At 45.2% G+C, this 25871-nt stretch overlaps 1 protein-coding gene across 2 annotated transcripts in view; it reads left to right on the top strand.

The window, feature by feature from the left end:
* Positions 1 to 25871, top strand: part of dicer1 (dicer 1, ribonuclease type III) — a 166665-nt gene that overhangs the window by 55208 nt on the left and 85586 nt on the right. For both annotated transcript variants that reach the window (XM_070879682.1, XM_070879683.1), the window contains 7 exons: positions 1166 to 1349; positions 7221 to 7383; positions 10360 to 10490; positions 11603 to 11737; positions 15748 to 15908; positions 18370 to 18541; positions 19045 to 19517. In XM_070879682.1, coding sequence (XP_070735783.1) covers positions 1236 to 1349; positions 7221 to 7383; positions 10360 to 10490; positions 11603 to 11737; positions 15748 to 15908; positions 18370 to 18541; positions 19045 to 19517 — 1349 coding nt within the window. In that variant the 5' untranslated portion in view covers positions 1166 to 1235. The remainder of the gene's footprint in view (positions 1 to 1165; positions 1350 to 7220; positions 7384 to 10359; positions 10491 to 11602; positions 11738 to 15747; positions 15909 to 18369; positions 18542 to 19044; positions 19518 to 25871) is intronic.

Raw genomic sequence — 25871 nt, 5'->3', positions numbered from 1 at the left:
GGGGGGAGAGAGAGGGGGAGGAGAGAGAGTGAGGGGGGGGGAGGAGAGAGAGTGAGGGGGGGGAGGAGAGAGAGTGAGGGGGGGGGAGGAGAGTGAGGGGGGGGAGAGAGAGGAGGGGGGGGGGGAGAGAGAGAGTGAGTGGAGGGGGGGAGGGAGGGAAGGAGAGAGAGTGAGTGAGTGAGTGGTGGGGCAGGCACACTGATCCAGACTTGATCGGGTGAATGGCCCGTTTTTCTGTTGTAGCATTCTATGATTCCAACACAAACACCTAAACAAATTGAAGATTGCTTTCTGAGTCACATTATATATATCCAGGTACCTTGTACTACAACTCACTCGCAAACATGCCACGGCAGTTTCAGTCCAATGAGCTTATTTGCCATTAATTCCACAAGACTTCACTTTTAAACGCCTCCTTATGTGGAACTTTATAAACTGGTTCTTGAAAATCCAATTATATCCTCGCTGATTTAATTATGTCCGTGAATAATTACAGTACATTGGGCTCTTCCATGTCAGTGATGCGAGAATAAATCACGTAAATCCTACCCAAGTGATGGTACTTTTAAAAGTCATGGCTAGTTGAGCCCTTCTTAGAAACAGTGATCTTGAGATGAAAGCGGAATCAAAGCTTATTGCCTATGTTATGTTGCTGCTCTTGTTTTCACTTGAACTGTTCCGCTGGATGTCATGGATTGTGCAATAACGGATGGGATTCAGCCTATGATGTCATCTATGGGAAGGAGATGAGGGATGGTAGCATTAAGTAGGCAAAAAAATGTACTGCGTTCCTGGAAATGTAGTCCCTGGACTGTGGGTAGAAGAGAGAAAGTCCGCCTGGGATCACTGCCCATTGACCTGTGCTGCAAAAAGTGGCTCGTGTGTGGACGTTGGGCGACGGTGAAATTGGGCTCGGCTGCGATTCTAGCATTGCTCACTGGGCTTCTCTAAAGAATAGAAGTGGCCACTTGGCCAAGGTACTGGAAGGTAATGGGTGTTTGTGGAACCATCCTCCAGCAAGAGTTAATACTTGGAGAGAGGGGAGACAATGGGGGTCAAACAAAATAGTATTGTCAATTTGGAACTTTGCATCAAGTGCTCTAGGATTGCAAAGATGTTTCCCTTGGCAACTGACCATTAATTGTTGTGGTTGGTCACCTCTCAGGCTTTGCTGGAACACATGAAATGACAGAAACACTGGATGAATGAAAGGACCTGCTTTGTGAAACCGAAGCATGGCAGGGTTACAGCTCATGACACCTGCTTCATCACCAATGGGTCCCTTTTTCGGACTGCCGTGGCAACAGGAAGCTATCCATGATAACATTTTTACACCAAGGAAATATCAGGTATGTGTTGTCTTGGAAAATGTTAAACGCATGTCGATATTGTTGGACTTGCTCAGGCTAGTGTCAGCCCCTTAACCTAGAATTCTCAATACAGCAAATATGTGTAAAGCTATAGATTTTATGATTCGCCCCCTGCCCCCCGCCCCGGTCTGAAGCCTGCTTTAGGGGACGTCAGTTCCCAAAATGCTATGTTCCATTCACTTTGAATTAGGGGCACACAAACACTCGGAGCTCCAATTACTATGAATGAGAATTTTACATTAATAGAAACATAGAAACATAGAAAATAGGTGCAGGAGTAGGCCATTCGGTCTTTCGAGCCTGCACCGCCATTCAATGAGTTCATGGCTGAACATGCAACTTCAGTACCCCATTCCTGCTTTCTCTCCATACCCCTTGATCCCCCTAGTAGTAAGGACTTCATCAAACTCCTTTTTGAATATATTTAGTGAATTGGCCTCAACAACTTTCTGTGGTAGAGAATTCCACAGGTTCACCACTCTCTGGGTGAAGAAGTTTCTCCTCATCTCGGTCCTAAATGGCTTACCCCTTATCCTTAGACTGTGACCCCTGGTTCTGGACTTCCCAACATTGGGAACATTCTTCCTGCATCTAACCTGTCTAAACCCATCAGAATTTTAAATGTTTCTATGAGGTCCCCTCTCATTCTTCAGAACTCCAGTGAATACAAGCCCAGTTGATCCAGTCTTTCTTGATAGGTCAGTCCCGCCATCCCGGGAATCAGTCTGGTGAACCTTCGCTGCACTCCCTCAATGGCAAGAATGTCCTTCCTCAGGTTAGGAGACCAAAACTGTACACAATACTCCAGGTGTGGCCTCACCAAGGCCCTGTACAACTGTAGCAACACCTCCCTGCCCCTGTACTCAAATCCCCTCACTATGAAGGCCAACATGCCATTTGCTTTCTTAACCGCCTGCTGTACCTGCATGCCAACCTTCAATGACTGATGTACCATGACACCCAGGTCTCGTTGCACCTCCCCTTTTCCTAATCTGTCACCATTCAGATAATAGTCTGTCTCTCTGTTTTTACCACCAAAATGGATAACCTCACATTTATCCACATTATACTTCATCTGCCATGCATTTGCCCACTCACCTAACCTATCCAAGTCGCTCTGCAGCCTCATAGCATTCTCCTCGCAGCTCACACTGCCACCCAACTTGGTATCATCCGCAAATTTGGAGATAGTACATTTAATTCCCTCGTCTAAATCATTAATGTACAATGTAAACAGCTGGGGCCCCAGCACAGAACCTTGAGGTACCCCACTCGTCACTGCCTGCCATTCTGAAAAGTCCCCATTTACTCCTACTCTTTGCTTCCTGTCTGACAACCAGTTCTCAATCCATGTCAGCACACTACCCCCAATCCCATGTGCTTTAACTTTGCACATTAATCTCTTGTGTGGGACCTTGTCGAAAGCCTTCTGAAAGTCCAAATATACCACATCAACTGGTTCTCCCTTCTCCACTCGACTGGAAACATCCTCAAAAAATTCCAGAAGATTTGTCAAGTATGATTTCCCTTTCACAAATCCATGCTGACTTGGACCTATCATGTCACCTCTTTCCAAATGCGCTGCTATGACATCCTTAATAATTGATTCAATCATTTTACCCACTACCGATGTCAGGCTGACCGGTCGGTCTATAATTCCCTGTTTTCTCTCTCCCTCCTTTTTTAAAAAGTGGGGTTACATTGGCTACCCTCCACTCGATAGGAACGGAATGTTGGAAAATGACTGTCAATGCATCCGCTATTTCCAAGGCCACCTCCTTAAGTACTCTGGGATGCAGTCTATCAGGCCCTGGGGATTTATCGGCCTTCAATCCCATCAATTTCCCCAACACAATTTCCCGACTAATAAGGATTTCCCTCAGTTCCTCCTCCTTACTAGACCCTCTGACCCCTTTTATATCCGGAAGGTTGTTTGTGTCCTCCTTAGTGAATGCCGAACCAAAGTACTTGTTCAGTTGGTCCGCCATTTCTTTGTTCCCCGTTATGACTTCCCCTGATTCTGACTGCAGGGGACTTGCGTTTGTCTTTACTAACCTTTTTCTCTTTACATATCTATAGAAACTTTTGCAATCCGTCTTAATGTTCCCTGCAAGCTTCTTCTCATACTCCATTTTCCCTGCCCTAATCAAACCCTTTGTCCTCCTCTGCTGAGTTCTAAATTTCTCCCAGTCCCCGGGTTCGCTGCTATTTCTGCTATTTGTATGCAACTTCCTTGGCTTTAATACTATCCCTGATTTCCCTAGATAGCCACGGTTGAGCCCCTTCCCTTTCTTATTTTTACGCCAGACAGGAATGTACAATTGTTGTCGTTCATCCATGCGGTCTCTAAATGTCTGCCATTGCCCATCCACAGTCAACCCCTTAAGTATCATTCGCCAATCTATCCTAGCCATTTCATGCCTCATACCTTCAAAGTTAGCCTTCTTTAAGTTCTGGACCATGGTCTCTGAATTAACTGTTTCATTCTCCATCCTAATGCAGAATTCCACCATATTATGGTCACTCTTCCCCAAGGGGCCTCGCACAACGAGATTGCTAATTAATCCTCTCTCATTACACAACACCCAGTCTAAGATGGCCTCCCCCCGAGTTGGTTCCTCGACATATTGGTCTAGAAAACCATCCCTTATGCACTCCAGGAAATCCTCCTCCACCGCATTGCTTCCAGTTTGGTTAGCCCAATCTATGTGCATATTAAAGTCACCCATTATAACTCCTGCACCCTTATTGCATGCACCCCTAATTTCCTGTCTGATGCCCTCCCCAACATCACTACTACTGTTTGGAGGTCTGTACACAACTCCCACTTATGTTTTTTGCTGTTTGATGTTCTGCAGCTCTACCCATATAGATTCCACATGATCCAAGCTAATGTCCTTCCTAACTATTGCATTAATCTCCTTCTTAACCGGCAATGCTACCCCACCTCCTTTTCCTTTTATTCTATCCTTCCTGAATGTTGAATACCCCTGGATGTTGAGTTCCCAGCCCTGATCATCCTGGAGCTACGTCTATGTAATCCCAATCACATCATATTTGTTAACATCTATTTGCACAGTTAATTCATCCACCTTATTACGGATCCTCCTTGCATTAAGACACAACGCCTTCAGGCTTGTTTTTTTAACACCCTTTGTCCTTTTAGAATTTTGCTGTACAGTGGCCCTTTTTGTTCTTTGCCTTGGGTTTCTCTGCCCTCCACTTTTCCTCATCTCCTTTCTGTCTTTTGCTTTTGTCTCCTTTTTGTTTCCCTCTGTCTCCCTGCATTGGTTCCCATCCCCCTGCCATATTAGTTTAACTCCTCCCCAATAGCACTAGCAAACACTCCCCCTAGGACATTGGTTCCGGTCCTGCCCAGGTGCAGACCGTCCGGTTTGTACTGGTTCCACCTCCCCCAGAACCGGTTCCAATGCCCCAGGAATTTGAATCCCTCCCTGCTGCACCACTGCTCAAGCCACGTATTCATCTGCGCTATCCTGCGATTCCTACTCTGACTAGCACATGGCACTGGTAGCAATCCCGAGATTACTACTTTTGAGGTCCTACTTTTTAATTTAGCTCCTAGCTCCTTAAATTCGTTTCGTAGGACCTCATCCCTTTTTTTTACCTATGTTGTTGGTACCAATGTGCACCACGACAACTGGCTGATCACCCTCCATTTTTAGAATGTCCTGCACCCGCTCCGAGACATCCTTGACCCTTGCACCAGGGAGGCAACAAACCATCCTGGAGTCTCGGTTGCGGCCGCAGAAACGCCTATCTATTCCCCTTACAATTGAATCCCCTATCACTATCGCTCTCCCACTCTTTTTCCTGCCCTCCTGTGCAACAGAGCCAGCCACGGTGCCATGAACTTGGCTGCTGCTGCCCTCCCCTGATGAGTCATCCCCCTCAACAGTACCCAAAGCAGTGTATCTGTTTTGCAGGGGGATGACCTCAGAGGACCCCTGTACTATCTTCCTTGCACTGTTCTTCCTGTTGGTCTTCCATTCCCTATCTGGCTGTGGACCCTTTCCCTGCGGTACAACCAACTCGCTACACGTTCTACTCTCGTCATTCTCAGCATCGTGGATGCTCCAGAGTGAATCCACCCTCAGCTCCAACTCCGCAACGTGGTCTGTCAGGAGATGGAGGCGGATACACTTCCCGCACACGTAGTCGTCAGGAACACTGGTGTCGTCCCTGAGTTCCCACATGGTACAGGAGGAGCATAACACGTGACCGAGCTGTCCTGCCATGACTTAACCCTTAGATAAGCAACAACAATGCTAAAGTTGACTCACTGTTCTAGAAGAGAAAAAAGAAAAACTACTCACCAATCACCAGCCAATCACTTACCCCCTTGGCTGTGACATCACCTTTCTGTTTCTTTCTACTTCTTTTTTGCCTTGTCCCTGTAGCTGCACCGGTAGGCCTCTCCACGCACCTCCTCGACACTGCTCCCGACTGCCGCCGCGTTGGGCTTTTATAGGCCTCTCGCCGACCCCGGAACTCACGCCTCTCCACGATTGGTGGTCCAGGCCCACGTGATCCCAGGATGCCCATACGCTCCTGGGATGCGTGGGCCTTTGTGCTGGGCTGCGCATCTAAGCCTCTGATCTGAAATGTTCGTTCCTCTGGGATCACCAGGTACTTTTGTCAAAGTTTTTCCAGTCGGATGCATCTGCCCACGGAAAGCCTCCGACCACAATTTTGGGCCCGTTGTTTAGAAAGCTCCAAACGCAGTGATGTGATGTACTATAGGTGCTTGAGTAACCATTAAATGGGGACAGTTTTGAATGCATTGAACAAGATAAAATGAAGCTTTAGAACCTGGAAAGTTCTCCAAAGGAGTGTGCTATTTTAAAATTGATTTAAGTTATTCCATACGAAAGCAAAATACTGCGGATGCTGGAAATCTGAAATAAAACACAAAATGTTGGAAACACTCAGCAGGTCAGGCAACATCTGTGGAGAGAGAACTAGAGTTAACGTTTCAGGTCGATGACCTTTCGTCAGAACTGAATCGTTAACTCTGTTTCTCTCTCCACAGATGCTGCCTGACTTGCTGAGTATTTCCAGCATTTTCAGTTTTTATTTGTTCCATGTGTGTTTTAGGTTCCTATATACCACTCTTTAACTTTAAGATCAGTACGCTGATGCCAGCTTTGCTGCACGCATTAGTATTGGACGTTGTACCCTGATTTGTATGTAGTTTGTTCTGAGTTTATGTTGGGCATTGGTACTCATGTACTACCAGGGAAAATGACGCTTGTGCAATGTGCTGCTCTTCATTCACTATTTCTCCCGTTACCAGCAGCAGTGGCGACCAGTGTTTTAACTGCTGAATTAAATGTTTACACGGGTTCTGGTACCCTGTCATCTGAGGGTGCACAACTGAATGCCCTTCATTCCTGACTATTCACTGCTGGGCTCAGTAACGCCAAAGAGGGTTTCAAGGCAGCAGAAATGTGTCCTAGCTCTGCCAATGGCTCGGTTGATAAAGTGTTATTGAGTCACGTAGACCAGAATGTCTCAGTCTTTGATGATCATTGTCCCTGAACTAGGTAGGAAAATTCCATCTGCGTTCCTGTTCCCAGGTCAATCTCTGCTGCAAAATGTATCCGTGTAGACATTGGTTAAGGACAGGATTGGGCTCAGCTGTGATGCCCACCACAGTTGAACAGGCCACTGGCATGAGCTGCCTAGACTCTTGCATAAAGAATATTGAAGGTCAGACTGGAGAGAATCCTTTCAGCAGAAAGTCGAGAGAGAATGGAGAGAAAATGATCCGAGTGTTTCATCAGTTTGTCATTGCTCTGGAATTGATTGCATTACTGTCTCTTGCAGGTTGAACTTCTAGAAGCAGCTTTGGAACATAATACTATAGTTTGTTTAAATACTGGCTCAGGGAAGACTTTCATTGCAGTGCTACTTACAAAGGAGCTATCTCATCAGATCAGGGGACAGTTCAACAAGAATGGATTACGGACTGTGTTTTTGGTTAGTTCCGGTAAGTATTACTCTACATATGCAGCAGCGTAGCCATTGTAAACCACCTGAATTAGTATCATACACTCAATCCCTTTATTTCCAAATGGATACAGTTAACAACCAGTGGGCTAAAAATTCAGGTGTGCCCCGTTTGGGGATAACACTCGCAAGGCACGAGAATTCACGCCAGGCACAGAAGTGGCGGCAGATTAGGAAAAGGGGAGGTGCAACGAGACCTGGGTGTCATGGTACATCAGTCATTGAAAGTTGGCATGCAGATACAGCAGGCGGTGAAGAAGGCAAACGGTATGTTGGCCTTCATAGCTAGGGGATTTGAGTATAGGAGCAGGGAGATCTTACTGCAGTTGTATAGGGCCTTAGTGAGGCCTCACCTGGAATATTGTGTTCAGTTTTGGTCTCCTAATCTGAGGAAGGACGTTCTTGCTATTCAGGGAGTGCAATAAAGCTTCACCAGACTGATTCCCAGGATGGCAGGATTGACATATGAGGAGAGACTGGATCGACTGGGCCTGTATTCACTGGAGTTTAGAAGGATGAGAGGGGATCTCATAGAAACATATAAAATTCTGACGGGACTGGACAGGTTAGATGCAGGGAGAATGTTCCCAATGTTGGGGAAGTCCAGAACCAGGGGACATAGTCTAAGGATAAGGGGTAAGCCATTTAGGACTGAGATGAGGAGAAACTTCTTTACTCAGAGGGTTGTTAACCTGTGGAATTCCCTACAGCAGAGAGTTGTTGATGCCAGTTCATTGGATATATTCAAGAGGGAGTTAGATATGGCCCTTACGGCTAAAGGGATCAAGGGGTATGGAGAGAAAGCAGGAAAGGGGTACTGAGGTGAATGATCAGCTATGATCTTATTGAATGGTGGTGCAGGCTCGAAGGGCTGAATGGCCTACTCCTGCACCTATTTTCTATGTTTCTAAGTTTCACCTCTCGCGAGAAATTGGGGTTACCGCCCCGAAAGGAAGTGGAGCGCTAAGTCAAATCTAAATCCTTTCTGGGGCAGTAGTGGGGCGGACACCTTGGGAGCGCCGTGCAGCGCTACATGCTAATGCTACCGTGTCTGAGGGGGTCGTCCCTGAATTAAAGGGAAGGGCGCATTAATTAAAGGGTCCTACCTGGATCACCGGGGTATGGGGGTGCCGCGCGATCAACAGAGTGCCGGGCTGACCAATCGCGGCATGGACCCCGTGTCCAAAACGGCAGCGGGCCACACAAGAAAACTGCCCATTTCTTTCAGGAACAGCGGCCCACCTCTCCTTTAACTTTTCGGGTTAAGGCTGCCCGGTACGCATTCCCTGAAGCCGTCGCTGTCATCGCCTGGCGCAGCTTCAGTGGTTGCTACGAGTTACCACCACCACTAAACTCCCGGAGAATCGTTAGCGGTGCTGTGCCCGGTCGCAAAGTCGTTTGCTAGCCCTCCCCCCTCCAGGGGCGCTAACGGAGGGCGCAAATGACTCAAATTTCTCCCCCGGTGTCTTTTCAAATGATACACAGCAATCTCTGATCTGTCATTAGTTAGGGGCAGGGGTTAGGAAGTGTCAGCTTCTGCATCCCTAAGCTAGAAAAGGACAATTATTTGCCAGGTTACCCATGCCCGATTATTAACAACTGATTCCTGCTGGGAAGTGCTTGAGTATGGATTGATATCTTGCTGGATAATGCCCGGTAAACTGCAGTACGCCCAGCAAGTGTCAGCAGACATGCAGCTGCAGGGCAGCATTACCCCGGTCCCGCACAATGCCCATATGTGTGCAGCGCAGTAAGATAGTGATCAGGAGTGGGGACTCTTGGGGTGCTGCAGCAATTTGTAGTGTCCCCACTGCTGTCTCAGCTGACACACTGATTGGAGATCAGACATAGGATCTTGCAGGACTGTATTGATCAGATAATCCTCGTGCAAACACACTGAGCCAAGAAAGGAGCTACTGAGGGTTGCAGTTTGTTTCCCATTTGCTCCTGGGATGTGGGCGTCACTGGCAAGACCAGCATTTATTGCCCATCCCTCATTGCCTGTGAGAAGGTGGTGGTGAGCCGCCTTTTTGAACCGCTGCAGTCCTTGGGGAGGGAGTTTTAGGTTTATGACCCAACGACAATATATTTCCAAGTCAGAAACCAAGGTGATGGTGTTCCCATATGCCTGCTGCCCTTGCCCTTCTAGGTAGTAGAGGTCGCAGATTTGCGAGGTGTTGTCGAAGAAGCATTGGCGAGTTACTGCAGTTGACCTCCAACCACCACACCCATCTTCCTTTGTACTAGGTATGACTCCAGCCAGTGGACAGTTTTCCCCCTGATTCCTATTGACCACTTTTACTCGGGCTCCTTGATGCCACACTCGGTCAAATGTTGCTTTGATGTCAAGGGCAGTCACTCTCACCTCACCTCTGGAATTCAGTTCATTTCCATGTTTGGAACAAAGCTGTAATGAGGTCTGGGGACGAGTGATCCTGGCGGAACCCAAACTGAGCATCGGTGAGCAGGTTATTGGTGAGTAAGTGCCACTTGATAGCTCTGTCGCCGACACCTTCCCTCACTTTGCTGATAATTGAGAGTAGACTGATGGGGTGGTAGTTATCCGGATTGGATTTATCCTGCTTTTTGTAGACAGGACATACCTGCAGTTTTCCACATTGTCGGGTAGGTGCCAATGTTGTAGCTACACTGGAACAGCTTGGCTACAGGCGTGGCTAGTTCTGGAGCACAAGTCTTCACCACGACAGCCAGGATGTTTTCAGGGCCCATAGCCTTTGCTGTATCCAGTGCACTCGACCATTTCTTGATATCACGTGGAGTGAATCGAATTTACTGAAGTCTGGCTTCTGTGATGGTGGGTACCTTGGAGTTTATGCGTTGCAGTTAGTTCTGGTAACTGATACTGCTGTGTATCCATTTAAATGACATAATTTGTGTTCACGCTGTAATCTGGAAAGGGAATGTACTGTGTAAGTGAAAGCATCATCTCTTCTAGCACCCTCTGTGGCTCAGCTAGCAGCAGCTGTCAAGACCCATTCAGATCTGAAGGTGGGGGAGTATTCCAGTATGGAGAACATTGAGTCATGGGCAAAGGAGGAATGGAACAAACGCTTCATTGGACAACAGGTATTTCAACACCGTTTCAACGTGTAGTTAGTGATCACAGCCCTGTCTTTCTGGATTTGAGTGTGTTTTGATATAAAACAACAGCATAGCAAACAGCTTATGTATTAACTAGGAATAATAGAAACATAGAAAATATATGCAGGAGTAGAACATTCGGCCCTTCGAGCATGCACCACCATTCAATATGATCATGGCTGATCATGCAACTTCAGTACCCCATTCCTGCTTTCTCTCCATACCCCTTGATCCCTTTAACCGTAAGGGCCACATTTAACTCCCTTTTGAATATATCTAACGAACTGGCCTCAACAACTTTCTGTGGTTGAGAATTCCACAGGTTCACAATTCTCTGAGTGAACAAGTTTCTCCTTATCTCGGTCCTAAATGGCTTACCCCTTATCCTTAGACTGTGTCCCCTGGTTCTGGACTTCCCCAACATCGGGAACATTCTTCCTGCATCTAACCTGTCCAATCTTGTCAGAATTCTATATGTTTCTGTGAGATCCCCTCTCATTCTTCTAAATTCCAGTGAATATAAGCCTAGTTGATCCAGTCTTTCTTCATATGTCAGTCTTGCCATCCCGGGAATCAGCCTGGTGAACCTTCGCTGCACTCCCTCAATAGCAAGAGATGTCCTTCCTCAGATTAGGAGATCAAAACTGTACACAATATTCAAGGTGTGGCCTCACCAAGGCCCTGTACAACTGCAGTAAGACCTCCCTGCTCCTATACTCAAATCCTCTCGCTATGAAGGCCAACATACCATTTGCCGCCTTCACTGCCTGCTGTACCTGCATGCCAACTTTCAATGACTGATGTACCATGACACCCAGGTCTCGATGCACCTCCCGTTTTCCTAATCTGTCACCATTCAGATAATATTCTGCCTTCCTATTTTTGCCACCAAAGTGGATAAACTCACATTTATCTACTTTATACTGCATCTGCCATGCATTTGCCCACTTACCTAACCTGTCCAAGTCACCCTGCAGCCTCTTGGCATCCTCCTCAAAGCTCACACTGCAACACAGCTTAATGTCTCATCATACATCTCATTCTATATAAAATTGATAATATGATCTTTTTTCCTCCAATTTGTGTCATCTTCACAGGTGCTAGTCATGACTTGCCACATCTTCTTGCACATCTTGAAAAGGGGCTACCTTTTCCTCTCCAAAATCAACCTGCTGGTGTTTGATGAATGTCACCTTGCAATTAAAGACCATCCCTATCAGAAGATTATGAAGGTATGATGTCTTGCTCTCATTTAGACGTCAATCTGTACCAGGAGTCAAGACCATTTGTCGTCCTCGTGAAGTGGAGTTAAAATGTGGGGGAATAACCTGACCAGGGCACATCAGTTGACATTTTAAAATCATATATTCTGTTGTTTTTATATTTCCATTATGAAAGAAAGACTTGGATTTATATGGCCCCTTTCACGACCAGCAGATGTCCCAAAGTGCTTTACAGCCAATGAAGTACTTTTGAAGTGCAGTCACTGTTGTAATGTGCGAACCGCGGCAGCCAATTTGCGCACAAGCAAGCTCCCACAAACAGCAATGTGATAATGACCAGATATTCTGTTTTAGTGATGTTGATTGAGGGATAAATATTGGCCAAGGCACTGGGGATAACTCCTGCTCTTCTTCGGAGTAGTGCCATGGGATCTTTAACATCTAGCTGAGCGGGCAGGCGAAGCCTCGGTTTAATGTCTCATCCGAAAGGCGGCACCTCCGACAATGCAACACTCCCTCAGCACTGTACTGGAGTGTCAGCCTAGATTTTTTTTTTGTTCTCAAGTCTCTGGAGTGGGACTTGAACCCACACCCTTTTGACTCGGGCGAGTGTGCTACCCACTGAGCCACGGCTGAATTTCCATCATCTACATTTAAAATGGAACCTGCCAATGTAAACTTATGATGCTGTAATTAAAGCCTCTCGCCAGTGTGGAACCCAGGAAAGTGTAATTAGAGTCTGATCGGTTTGCATTGACATTTTCCTTTTTTTATGTGGACATTGGGAATTTATAATGGAAAAAGTTGATACGAAGTTACGGATCTGTGCCTTTGCGCATCTCCTATCTAAAGCTGCCTGACCCCACAATGTTTTAATTTTTGACGCCTTTCCAAAATAATCCAAGCTTGTAAGTATCCCCCTCCAATTAAGTTTGATTAGTGAGATGAAGTCGTTTGTTTTTTTCGTGCTGCCTATCAACTATGTGGTTGTGATTTGTGTGGAATCTGATATCAATGCTCTAACTATAAACTGAAGGTTACCCCCGCACTTGAACCAAAATATGCTTTTAATATGGAAAAAGAAGTTTGGCTTTTGCCTTTCATTGAAATAAAGGGCATTGGGAACATAAGAATTAGGAGCAGGAGTTGGCCATTCGGCCCCTCGAGGCTGCTTCGCCATTCAATAAGATCATGGCTGATATTTTACCTCAACTGCACGTTTCTGCCCTATCCTCACTGGAAGTAGTAACTGAGCAAAAATAAGCAGCTTGAAATCTCAGCTCTTTGATGTGCTGTGATGTAAAGTTTACTTTCTCCCCGCGCTCCTGAAGGCTTGCATATTTTCTGGGTGAGAGCTACAGGCTCTTGCAGCTCTGGATTTCTTGGTGTTTCTTGCAGGGGTCACTGGATAGCCATCAGGTGTCTCCAGCATTTGTAAAGTCACATTCTTGTTTGCATCACGAGAGGGTCACAGTTTTAGGTCTACTGATTCTAAAAAGATGGTCAAAATGTTGTAATATTGAAAGCACTTTACATTATTATAGAAAACCTGTGGTAATGTCAAAGACCATTTTCCCAAGTATCATCTGACTCGGGTTAATCTTAAAATGCTTCTTGACAGCATCAGCAGGACTGGTAGTTAAGCAGCCCTTATGTTTTCACCTTGTGTTATGGTTGGTGAGTAGGATCTGTAGTTTGGCAGGTCTGTTGAATGACAATACTTTGAACAAGAGTCACCTTGTTCCTCCTGGTATTTCTGTGGTATGTGGGGGGAAGGACTACATCTTCCACTCCCCACTCTCTTCCAATCAACCCCATAGTCCATTACTAGAAAGTTGCTGCAATTCTTTTGCCTCTGATCCAGTAGTCTTGATGTGACACATGAAATACGTCAAATGAATGAAAGGTACAATGCTCATGTTGGTTTTCTTTGACCCCCTACGTATGTACGTGTGATGCATAAAGATTGTTTAATGCTTCATTTAAACAATGTAAGGCCCTACAAGGTAGCAACCTAATCACCAGCATTCTCCTCTTCAAAATGAAGCACTGCCAAGCACGTTCATCAGGATACCTTCCCTTAAGCTGTCTGGTAAAGTTCAAGCTAAGTAATCAAATCGCCTAAATGAATCCAGCGCACAAAGTCCCGAGGGAGTGGGATTTTGATGTACAGGCGTGTCCGAATTAAAACAGTGCTATTGAGTGGAGCTCCTCTCACATGACACTAATCTGGACACGTATCATTCCTAATGTAACTGGGCTCTCCCAGTGAGTCACCTCACATTGCCTAACATTGAAATTGATCACAGAAGTGCAACAGCTGTTTCTCCTTTTCTTCCTCTCCGCCTCCCCTTCCTTTGGCATGATGCAAGCAAGTCTTCAGACTAAAGGATTCATGACTGGGCTTCATTTGCCATTTCTGCTCTTTGTTAAAAGTGGAATTCATTTGTGTTATTGAACTTGTCAACTTGATTGATCTGTCTAACCCTGTGGGTGGAGAGGCTATGGGAGTATTTGTTGGAATTTTTATTGCATCTGGCTAGAATTGTAACAACTTCTTTGTCTCCTCCGATTAAGCTTGAAATGTTTAAATATTTGTAAAACGACATCTTTGCTCATACACTTAATAGTAATCTTTAAAGAGTGAAAAATGTGGATCGGTTTGCTGCTGGCTATGTCATGTGTTGAACTCTTAATGGCGCAGTGCATGTGCCAAAACATATCTGCTTTTTTTCTCTTTTAAAGAAAAATGGCCTTTGAATGGCTTAAGTGCCATTGGCTGTAGAATTGCGAATGCTGCAGTTTTATCAACAATCATCAGACAACTAAAACCTGTATTGATTTTAATTGGCTTCAACTTAAAGTAACATTTCACATTTATGAGGGTGAGGTGGAGTACGCGCTAGTTACAGGTATCTGCCATGGCAGCCATTGCTGGTCACAAAATAAATAAATTGGGCTACCCTAATAACATTGCTGTAGAGTTTAAATAGCTTCATTACAAGACTGGAATTTCATTTTGCAGTTCATATGATTGTTACTGTAGGAATATTAGGTTGCAATTATTCCTAGGTGTCTATCACTTTTTAATTCACTTTCAGTACGGTGGTAGTCTTGCCACAGTCAGGAGTTTGAGCATGGGTGAAGTGATGGGTCAGTAGCTGGCCACCTGGCTGCCCCTGGGGCCTGGCCCAGCTTCCCAGGCCATATGGTACAGCAGCAATTGTGATTGAGCTCATAATTGGTGAGCTGGGCTGATCAATTGGATTGCCAGTCCACTAGATTTATTTTTTAATATCGTAAGGATCTGTTCTGGAGAGATGAGAATACACTGTATTTTGTTAGAGTAGGTGAGTGGAGAAACATTTCCTTTAAAACTCCTCCTTGGAAAATAAACCCCATGCTTTGGCTAGAAGTTATGAGAGTGAAGGCTACAGACTCGGGGAAAGTTGCTATTCATAGGGTTGTCCCTCCCCAAAGGTGCTGATTTCTTTCTAGCTGCGCTGGCACTTGAGACCCTTCAGTATCTCACTCAAGTGGCCATTCTTTGTATGGGATGGTAGACAAGTTCCCTTTTAATTTTTTGGGGTAGGTGTGCGACCCATTCAAAATAGCCGCATGCCCGGTTTTTCCCAGGTAAAGCCGGTGAGCCAGCTGCGCGTGAGCCCCAGAGCGCTGCGTGGCCGTGCAGCGTAAAGGGAACATTGGTGGTGGATGGAGCATGTATCCCAGTCCAGTCCAGCCCCTGTCTGACGTCTGACCGCACACTGCAAGGGTTCATTGACTAGCAATTGGGCAGGGACTCTGGCAGGTCATTTTTTCTCTCTGACACTGGCACTGAAGCCAGTTGTCGCACGGCTTTTTAACTTCGCATCTGGTGACTCTTTTTGTGATCCGAGTTTGACTGCTCTGTGAGTTAAAAACAAATCGTCATTCTTACAGTTTTGAAAAAGAAAATCTCTAGCCATTGCGCTCAGTTTGTGAGCAGCGTTTTAATTTTGTATCCTCCTGTTAATTAGATGTGTGAGGAGAATCCCTCGTGCCCTCGTATCTTGGGGCTAACTGCCTCCATTTTAAATGGCAAATGTGACCCTTCTGAGCTGGAGGAGAAGATTCTGAAGCTGGAAAAGATTCTCAGGAGCAGTGCGGAGACTGCCACTGATCTGGTGGTATTGGACAAGTGAGTTGTAGACGTAATCTAGTTTCTGAATTAGCCCTTTTGTGCTGATATGAAAATGTCCTTTCTGAGGGCTCATGTTGCTGTGGGTTAGCACTTCAATCTTTCATTTTAGACTGATTATGCCTTAATCTTAAACCTGATTATGAAATCGATCCAGTGTGATACAAATACATTTTTCTGTGTCTACTTCTGCAAAGGTTCTACCAGACACATTTGGACAATCACAGCCCATTTGCTGGTTTGGTCATGCACGTTACAAACTGGGCACAGTTTTGAGAAATGTTGCTTCAAGAAGCTATAAGGTTGGCTGATGTGGATGGTGACAAATTCACACTGGTTCAGTAGAGTGGGCTTTACTCTATATGACTGCCATATAGTTGCCGTTTCTAGAGCACGGACAATGCTGGAAATGGTTCCATTTATCACCCATCTCTTGTTGCCCGAGAAGGCAGTGATGGACTACCTCCTTAATTGCGATTATTTTTGCAACAGACTGGCTTGGTAGACTATTTCAGAGGGCAATAAGCGAACCACATAATGTAAGGCAGAAGTTGCATGCGGGCCAGGAGGTATGAATGAAAGGTTTCCTTCCCTGAAAGACATTGGCGAATCATTTCGCGAACGGTAGCATAGTGGTTATGTTACGTGACTAGTCAAACACATTGCTGTGGGTCTGGAGTCACATATAGGCCAGACCGGGTAAGGACGGCAGATTTCCTTCCCTAAAGGACATTAGTGAACCAGATGGGTTTTTACGCCGATCTGGTAGTTTCATGGGGCCCAAGTTTCCCCAGGAGTTGCTCCGTTTTTTTTTGGAGCAACTAGATTTTTTTGGAGTATCTTAAAAATTGCAATTCTGCCCATTTAATTTGCTCCAATGTTAGGGTTTTTTTTTAGTTTATTTTTTTTTCAAAGGGGGCGTTACCAGCATCTTAAGCCTGTTTTGACCATCTAAGTAAGTTTAGACAGCTAAAAGTTACTCCAAACTAACTTAGGCCAGCGTATGTGGCCACTTGTAGCCACACAGAAAAACCTTGCGGTGAGTTAAGAAATCAGCGCAGGTAGCCAGAGATAGGGGGGGAGGGCAAGGGAAATGAAGTGAGAGGACCTTGCAAAGCACTAAACACCTTCACAAAAACATTATAAAGAAGCATAAATACATTTAAAGCACCAAGCACTAAACAAAGCACAAAAATAAGCATTCAATAAAAAATAAAAAATACAAGGAAGCTGGGAGGACCTGCACCTAGCACCAAGACTTACAAAGCACTAAATAACTAGATTAAAAATGGATTGGTAAACTAGCAAATACATTATAGCAAGTCCTATAAATAAGAGTTTTCCGAAGGACATTTTGATGAGCAGATTTATTCTATCCACTGAAACACAGTGTGTTTTATTTCCTTGCTGAATGTTTTTATATGGTATTCTTGTCCCAACAAAGGCACCTTTATTAAAGGTTACAAGAATGTTTTATATGACATTTAAACTATTTATTTTTCTTAGAATTTTATACTCCAAATCTCTGTTTGTTGTTTGTCTTATTTGGTCTTTAGTTCCAGTCTGACAGGCTTTGCTGTTGGATTTGGCTTACACTACCTCTCCCAAGATCTAACAATAAAACTTAAAAAATATATATTTGCTGAATGTGAGCGGATGCAGCTTCTGGTTTGTAATGTTAAAGAAAAATGTTCATGGGGAGAGAAATTTAATTTATCTAGAGCAATGTAACTTTTCTTCTTAAATGTGAAGCCGTTGAGATAGATTTACATAATTATGATCTAGATTAGTTTTATTCCAATTCCATTTTTAACTCTCATCAAGTATCAAAATATTATAACCCAACATTATGATTTGCTTGATTTTGGGGATTTATTTTGGACTGAGCATTTATGTTAGACAAAATTATGCACATTCAAGAACTATGTACTCTAGCAACTGTGCCAGAGGATTTCTGCCAGCATGCTGATAAAACACCTTAATGGCCAACCCTCAAGTACTTTGCAATATGTCAACATAATTTCAATTTTACTTACAAATACATGGTAGCTAATCTGGCCGCCGATGAGGGAGCCCATTTGGCTTCGGGTCCCTCCCACACAGCCTGCAGAGCATACGCAGAGATTGTGGTGGGCGAGGAGCTACTGCACATGCGCGCACACTCTAGCGCGCATGTGCAGAGGTTCCGGCACTGTTTTCAGTGCCGGGACCTGGCTCCACCCACCCTCCCCCAACTGCTTGTGCTGTGCCACGCCAAAGCCTGCTACGTTCTAAGGAGCGGGGAGAATTCGTAGGTAAGTTTTCGGCGCCGCTTTTAATTCAGGAAGTCGCCGCACCTCATGGAGGTGCGCCGTTTTAACTGGGCGGGGGGGGCAAACTTGGGCCCAATGTTACCATTACTGATACTAGCTTTTCATTTCAGATTTATGCTTAATTTATTTTTGTCCCCTTTTACCTGGAGGTACTCTTCTCAACCTCATGAAGTTGTACTCGATTGTGGACCATATGAGGATAAAAGTGGACTGTACGAAAAGCTTTTAAGGGAGTTGGATGAAGCACTTAATTTTATTAATGACTTCAATAACATATCTGCACACTGTGATGATCGAGGCCCGACTTCAGTCCCTAAGCAGGTATGTGCTGAGAACTGAGTGTGTGGCATGCTCTCTTTATTATACAGTTCTGCTATTTGGGTTTGTTTTTTTTACAAAGATTCAGACTTGTTGTTCCTTTGGATGACGATGCTGAGGGCAGTCCTGCAGATCCCAGTGACGTATTGGTTTGAAATCCGGAGCAGCAAGTTACTTTGGTCCCCGCTGCTTACAAAGCACTGCTCAGGCTCGACGGTGAAGGTGCCACAGGTTACAGGGCATGGGTTTGTGTCCATGATTCAAGACCTATTGATCCCATTAATGTTGGTGCAAGCAGAGAAATGTTACTACTTGAGGTCGTGAGATGTCGGGGCCTTCGGCGATTCCCTTGCGTTTATTATTTTAAAATTCGGTTACCAGTTTGAAAGTTTAAAGCTGCTGCGTCTACATAAGTGTTTTAAATTCTTCCGTAGAGTTTGTCATTTTAACGGGAATAATGAAGTGTTTCCCCGATGGGTGATTGTGCGTCTCTTTGTTTACTCTAGGTTCTGGTAGACTGCCGTGCAGTATTAACCGTTCTGGGGCCTTGGTGTGCAGATAAAGTAGCTGGGATGATGGTAAGAGAGCTGCAGAAATACATAAAGCATGAGCAGGAGGAGTTGAACAGGAAGTTCCTTTTGTTTACAGACACTCTTCTAAGGAAAATTCATGCACTCTGTGAAGAGCACTTCTCGCCTGCCGCGCTCGATCTCAAATACGTGACCCCAAAAGTCAACAAACTGCTGGATATCCTGCACGAGTACAAACCTTTCGAACGACAGCAGTTTGAGAGCGTTGAGTGGTACAACAACAGAAACCAGGACAATTATGTGTCGTGGAGTGATTCTGAAGACGAGGATGAGGATGAAGAAATAGAGGAGAAAGAGAAGACTGACACTAATTTCCCATCCCCTTTCACCAATATACTATGTGGAATTATTTTTGTTGAGAGACGCTATACAGCAGTTGTCTTAAACAGGTAAGCGATGGTAGAGCACAGGTAAGGCCATACTGAAAATCCTGTGTGCAGTTTTGTGCACCCTGTATTCATAAAGAAATTGATGTATTAAGAAAGTGATTCAGAGATGAATAACTAGAATGAGCTAGGAGTGGGGTTCTTTGAGAAGAGAGCTGAGAAATTTTTATTTAGAGGGTACGGAAGCATTAGAACATAACAAATAGAAGCAGAAGTTGAGCCTGCTCCGCCATTCAATAAGATCATGGCTGATCTTCCACCTCAACTCCACTTTCTTGCACTATCCCCATATCCCTTGATTCCCTAAATATCCAAAAATCCGTCGATCACTGTCTTGAATATACCTCGACAACTGAGCCTCCACAGCCTTCTGGGGTAGAGAATTCCAAAGGTTAACAACCCCTGAGTGAAGAAATTTCTCCTCATCTCAGTGCTAAATGGCCGATCCCTTATTCTGAGACTGACCCCTAGTTCTAGACTCCCGAACCAGGGGAAACATCTACCCTGTAATAATTTTGTATGTTTCAATGAGATCACCTCTCATTTTTCTAAACTCTAGAGAATATAGGCTTAGTAAACTCAATTTCTCCCCATAGGACAACCCCCCCCCCATTCCAGGAATCAGTCTGGTGAACCTTTGTTGCACTCTCTCTATGGCAAGTATATCCTTCCTTAGGTAAGGAGACCAAAACTGTACACAATACTCCAGGTGTGGTCTCACCAGGGCCCTATATAATTGCAGTAAGGCGTCTTTACTCTTATACTCAAATCTTCTTGTAATAAAGGCCAACACACCATTTGCTTTCTTAATTGCTTGCTGTACCTGCAAGTTAACTTAGTGATTCGAGTACAAGGACACCCAAGTCCCTCTGAACACTAACATTTCCCAAACTCTCATCATTTAAAAAATACTCTGCTTTTCTATTTTTAGTACCAAAGTGAATAACTTCAGATTTCTCTACATTATATTCCATTTGCCATGTTCTTGCCCACTCACTTAACCTGTCTATATCCACTTGAAGCCTCTTTGCATCCTCATCACAATGTGCATTCCCACCTGGCTTTGTACCATCAGCAAACTTGGATATATTACATTTGGTCCCCTCATCCAAATCATTATTATAGATTGTAAATAGCTGAGGCCCAAGCACTGATCCTTGCAGCATCCCATTAGTTACAGCCTGCCAACCTGAAAATGACCCATTTATTCCTACTCTCTTTTGTGTCCGTTAACCAATCCTCAGTCCATGCTAGTATATTACCCCCAATCTAATGAGCCCTAATTTTGTTTAATAACCTCTTGTGTGACACCTTATCGAATACCTTCTGAAAATCCAAATACACCACATCCACTGGTTTCCCCCTTATCTAATCTGCTAGTTACAACCTCAAAAAACAAACACATTTGTCAAACACGATTTCCCTTTCATAAATCCGTGTTGACTCTACCCAATCCTATTAGTATTTTCAAAGTGCCCTGTTACCACGTCCTTAATAATAGATTCTAGCATTTTCCCTACGACTGATGTCAGGCTAACTGGTCTGTGATTCCCCGTTTTCTCTCTCCTTCCTTTCTTAAATATCGCGGTTACATTTATTACCTTCCAATCTGTGGGAACCGTTCCAGAATCTATGACATTTTGGAAGATGGCAACTAATGCATCCATTATCTCGGATGTAGGCCATCAGGCCGAGGGGATTTATCGGCTTTCCGCCCCATTAATTTCTCTGGTACAATTTTTTTTACTAATACTAAATTCTTTCAATTCTTCATTCTCTCAAGACGCTTGGTTCTCCACTATTTCCGGAATGTTTTTTGTGTCTTCTTCGGTGAAGACAGACACAAAGGGGTCAAGTTTCGGCCTGAGTTGCTCCTATTTTTTTGGAGCAACTGGTTTAGAATGGATTATCTTAGAAATTGCAATTCTCGGCATTTAGTTTGCTCCAGTTCTAGTCAGAACAGTTTCATTTTGGAACAGATTTTCTTTTTCAAAAGGGGACCACTCACACCTGTTTTGAAAGTTTAGGCAGTGAAAATTTACTCTAAACTAACTTAGAATGGAGTAAGTGTAGATTTTTGTATGCTCAGAAAAACCTTGCCTACACTTTACAAATCAGGCGTAGGTTACAAATCAGGCGCAGGGAACAGGGGGGGGAGGTGGGGGGGAAGTAATTAAATTTTACAAGCATTCAACAGTCTCACTTATACAAATAAAGAGCCATCCTGACTAAAAAATTATAAACAAAGCAAAGACAAAATATTGAATATTCCTACCTGTGTGAAGCAGCAGCAGCCTTTGAGCTGCAGTGCTTCAGGCAGGCCTTCCTTCCATGTAGGAGACAGGGGCAGCGTCAGTGACTCAACGGTAGCCCAACAACAACGGCAGCAGCAGCCTTCGAGCTGCGGTGCTTCAGGCAGGCCTTCCTTCCATGTTGGAGACAGGGGCGGCATCAGTGACTCGACAGCAGCCGAAGACACAGCAAGCAGCCTTCGAGCTGCGAGGGTAACTGAGGCCATTCGGCCACGGGACAGGGAGAGGCAGCCAGATAACCAGTTTGAAACTTAAATTTGCAGAATGGGTGCTGCATTGTCAACACCACGGATTATGCAATGGTTCGCCAGCAATTCACTGCATAGGAGAGAATTGATTAGAGCTCACCGCACCAGGAATGTCATAGCTCGTAGGCTGATGGGCAGGAGACCTTACCTACGTCGGCAATATCGAGTCAGGCGCTCGTACCTGGCCATGAGCGAGGCTGAATGTGTCAAAAGGCTGCGTTTCCGCAGAGAAGTTGTCGCTGAGATCTGTGATATGCTGAGAGCAGATTTGCAGCCCAGAAGCAGAACGCCCAACTGCCTTGTCCATTGAAGTGAAGGTAACAGCTGCACTTGCCTTCTATGCCTCGGGATCGTTTCAGGCTACAACTAGAGATGTGTGCGCCATCTCTCAACGTGCAATATATGCCTGCGTTTACCAGGTCACGGCTGCACTGTATGCGTGGAGGAATGACTTCCATCAATTTCCCAATGACCGCACAAGCAATCCATGAGAGGGCTGTGGGCTTCTTCAGGATTTCCGGCTTACCAAAGGTACAGGGCTGCATTGGTTGTACCCACATAGCCTTGCAAGCACCTGTGGAGGATTCCGAGCAGTACAGGAATAGAAAAGCTTTCCCCTCCATCAATGTGCAGCTCGTGTGTGACGACAAGCAGCGCATCATGTCAGTCGATGCGAGATACCCTGGCAGCACCCATGATGTGTTCATCCTACGTGACAGTGTTACATCTGACATGTTTGAGCAGCAGCCAGAAGGGCAGAGCTGGCTACTGGGAGACAAAGGGTACGGCCTGACCATCTGGCTCATGATGCCCCTAGGCGTGACACAGACAGAAGCTGTCCGTCAATACAACATGACGCACATTGCGACGTGCAGCATCATTGAGAGGACCATTAGCATATTGAAACAGCGTTTCCGATGCCTGGACCATTCCGGGGGCCACTTGCAATACTCTCCTCAGATTGTCGGTCACTTCACTGTTGTGTGCTGCATGCTCCATAACTTAGCCATCATGAGGCAGCAGGAGCTGGTAGTGGAACCAGAAGACCCATGTGAGGGTCCAGTGCATGATGATAGTATTACGGAAGAGCAGGATGTGAATGATAACGACGATCAGGAAAGCATGCAAGTGACTGATGCCGGAGCACGAGGTCGGAGGAGGGCCGTCCATCGTGCTCCTTTAACGATTGCTCGAGCCCTGCACCAGCAGCTCATCTGTGAACGCTTCAATTACTGATGGCTGAGGGCTCTGCGACCACTGTTGCGCATGGACATGTTTATTCTTTGCAGTTGTTCCTACGTTGTGTTGTGTTAATGGAAGATGAATCAGTTTTAATGAAAAAATATTTTATTGAAAAGTTAACGTCACTGTCATAAAATATTTGTTGTATCAAACTTTACTTTTTAATATGACTCTTGAAGATCACTTAAAAACTTTTAAAGTTACAAAAGTTACAAAACAATTTCAATTTGAAAAACGCTACTACAGCTACATCAAGAACAAGAACAAAAGCAGCAAAGAAAGGCTGCAACCATCTCTCATCCACATCTTAGTAAATGTTCACTTCTTGGGGGTGTCATTTGATTGGCGGGGCTGTGTGCCCTTATTGCAGCAGCACCTCCATGATGGCCTGTGCCGTCGATTGCACTCCCTTGGACATTCCCTCCCTAAGTTCCTGTGTCATTACTGCTATTTCTCCCGTCAGGACCGTCACCTCTTCACCCACTGCACTGACGCTACCGATGAGTGATCGGGTAAGCTCATTGGTCTACATACCCAATGCCACAACCTGAGCCGCATCTGTAGCACGCTGCATCTCAGGAGAGCATGTCTCCAATCTCCTTCTCCTCTGCCTGGGTCTGCCTCATGGCACCACTACACTGGGAGGCGCGGGCACGGACGGTGGGATGCTCGGTGTTTCAGATGGCAGTACTAGAGAGAGGCGTGGGCTGGGACGGTGGGATGCTCGGTGTTTCAGATGGCAGTACTAGAGGGCGGCGTGGGCTGGGACGGTGGGACGCTCTGTGTTCCAGACGACAGCACTCGAGTGCGAGCCGTGGACTGGGATGGTGGGTGAATGGGTGTAAACTGCTCCATTATATCACCAGCACCACTGGGACCCGCAACGTCGGAATCAAAACCATGGAAGGTGGAACCAGAACCTATGCAAGGGGTTGAAACTCTGATGCCCCTTAATGGGGGCTCATAAACGTTAATTTGGAAGCTCTCCCCTGTAGACATTTCAGTCATCGCCGCCATCATCCAGTCTGGATCGTCCGCATCTGGTTGTATTGGTTCTTGTTCTGTATCCTCAGGGTTGGCAGCAGCAGCATCAGCATCATCATCATCATCATCACGTTCTGCAAAATACATCAGAACAGTCAAATGTTTAACAGCAAGGGAGGGGGCAGGATGGGTGACATGAGTACTCTCACACATAGCAGGCCAGGCAGCAGGTTGATTTGAACGGCCAAGATGCATTTTCAGGACTTACCCTCTTCCTCGCATGCGGGCCCAGCTTGTGCTGTACTGATTGCTTTTCTCCATGTACGACACATTATAGCAGCTTACCCTCTGTTCCAAGTGTGTCAGTGGATGCAGATTGGGCGTGCCTCCTGTTCGAGTTGCTTCCCTTTTGTTGTGGGCCAATTTCTTCTGCATAGAGTAAAATATAACTTTTTACAGAGTGCATCTTTCTGCAGGGTGGGGCATACAGATAGTCACATTACAATTACGATTACATTAAAAATTGAAAATATTACTTATACTAACTACTTGACCAAGGTCGTGCCATTTCTTCTTCCACATCTCATGGTATGCACCACTGCGCAGTAATCTTCTGCAACTTGGTTCCAGCGTTTCTTCATTTCTTTAGGTGGCACTTTTATGCGACCTCTGTTGCTGGTATCTAGCTCCTGCCATCTCTGCTCAGTGACGTTGACTAATATCTCCACTTCCTCATGCAAGAAATTATTTGTTCTTGGTGGACATTGTTCCATTGCTGTATTGAATTGACACTCTTATTTTTCAAAACACATAGTTCTTAATTTGCATGCACCTATGCAGCACCTGTTCTGGAAGTTTAGCAGTGAAAAGCAGCACTCATTGATTTCAGCAGGTGATTTATTCAACAGTGCTGCTAAAAACACTCCTTCAGACACACAAAAAAATCACCAAAATTCAATCCCAAGCCTTTCCAGAGGTCCACGAGACAAATCAGCACTTTTCTTTAAGTTCCTTTAAAAATGGCCGAGTGCCAATGTTTCTGGGCTACTGCGTGCGCGCTCCAACGCGCATGCGCAGGGCTGCCGGCACGACATTGCCTCATTTAACTTAGCTCTGCCCCCCTCCACTTGCAGAATCGGCGCGACTCTGTGGCTCCGCACCCCCCGCTGCTCTGTGCGCACCGCGCCGAGCTCCCAGGGACCAGCAAGGAGCCAGAGAATTAAGAGGTATTTTTAAGCGCGGCCCGAAACTTGACCCCACAGTATTTGTTTAATTTCTATGCCATTTCCTTATTCCCAATTATAATTTCTCCTATTTCAGCTAATCATTTCCTTTTTACATACCTGTAGAAGCTTTTACAGTCTGTTTGTATGTCTCTCGCTAGTTTACTCTCATTTTTAAAATCTCATAATCCTGTGAAGCACCTACATTAAAGGCGGTATATAAATACAAGTTGTTCTATTTTCCCTTGATCAATTTCTTGGTCCTCCTTTGCTGAATTCGAAAATCCTCCCAATCTTCAGGCTTACTACACTTTTGCAACATTATAAGCCTGTTCCTTTGATCAATAC

This window comes from Pristiophorus japonicus, chromosome 4 (assembly GCF_044704955.1).
Source record: "Pristiophorus japonicus isolate sPriJap1 chromosome 4, sPriJap1.hap1, whole genome shotgun sequence".
In the NCBI taxonomy this organism is placed as follows: Eukaryota; Metazoa; Chordata; class Chondrichthyes; family Pristiophoridae; genus Pristiophorus; species Pristiophorus japonicus.
Note: the sequence above shows the minus strand (reverse complement) of the source record. Positions and strands in the feature narration are given on the sequence as shown.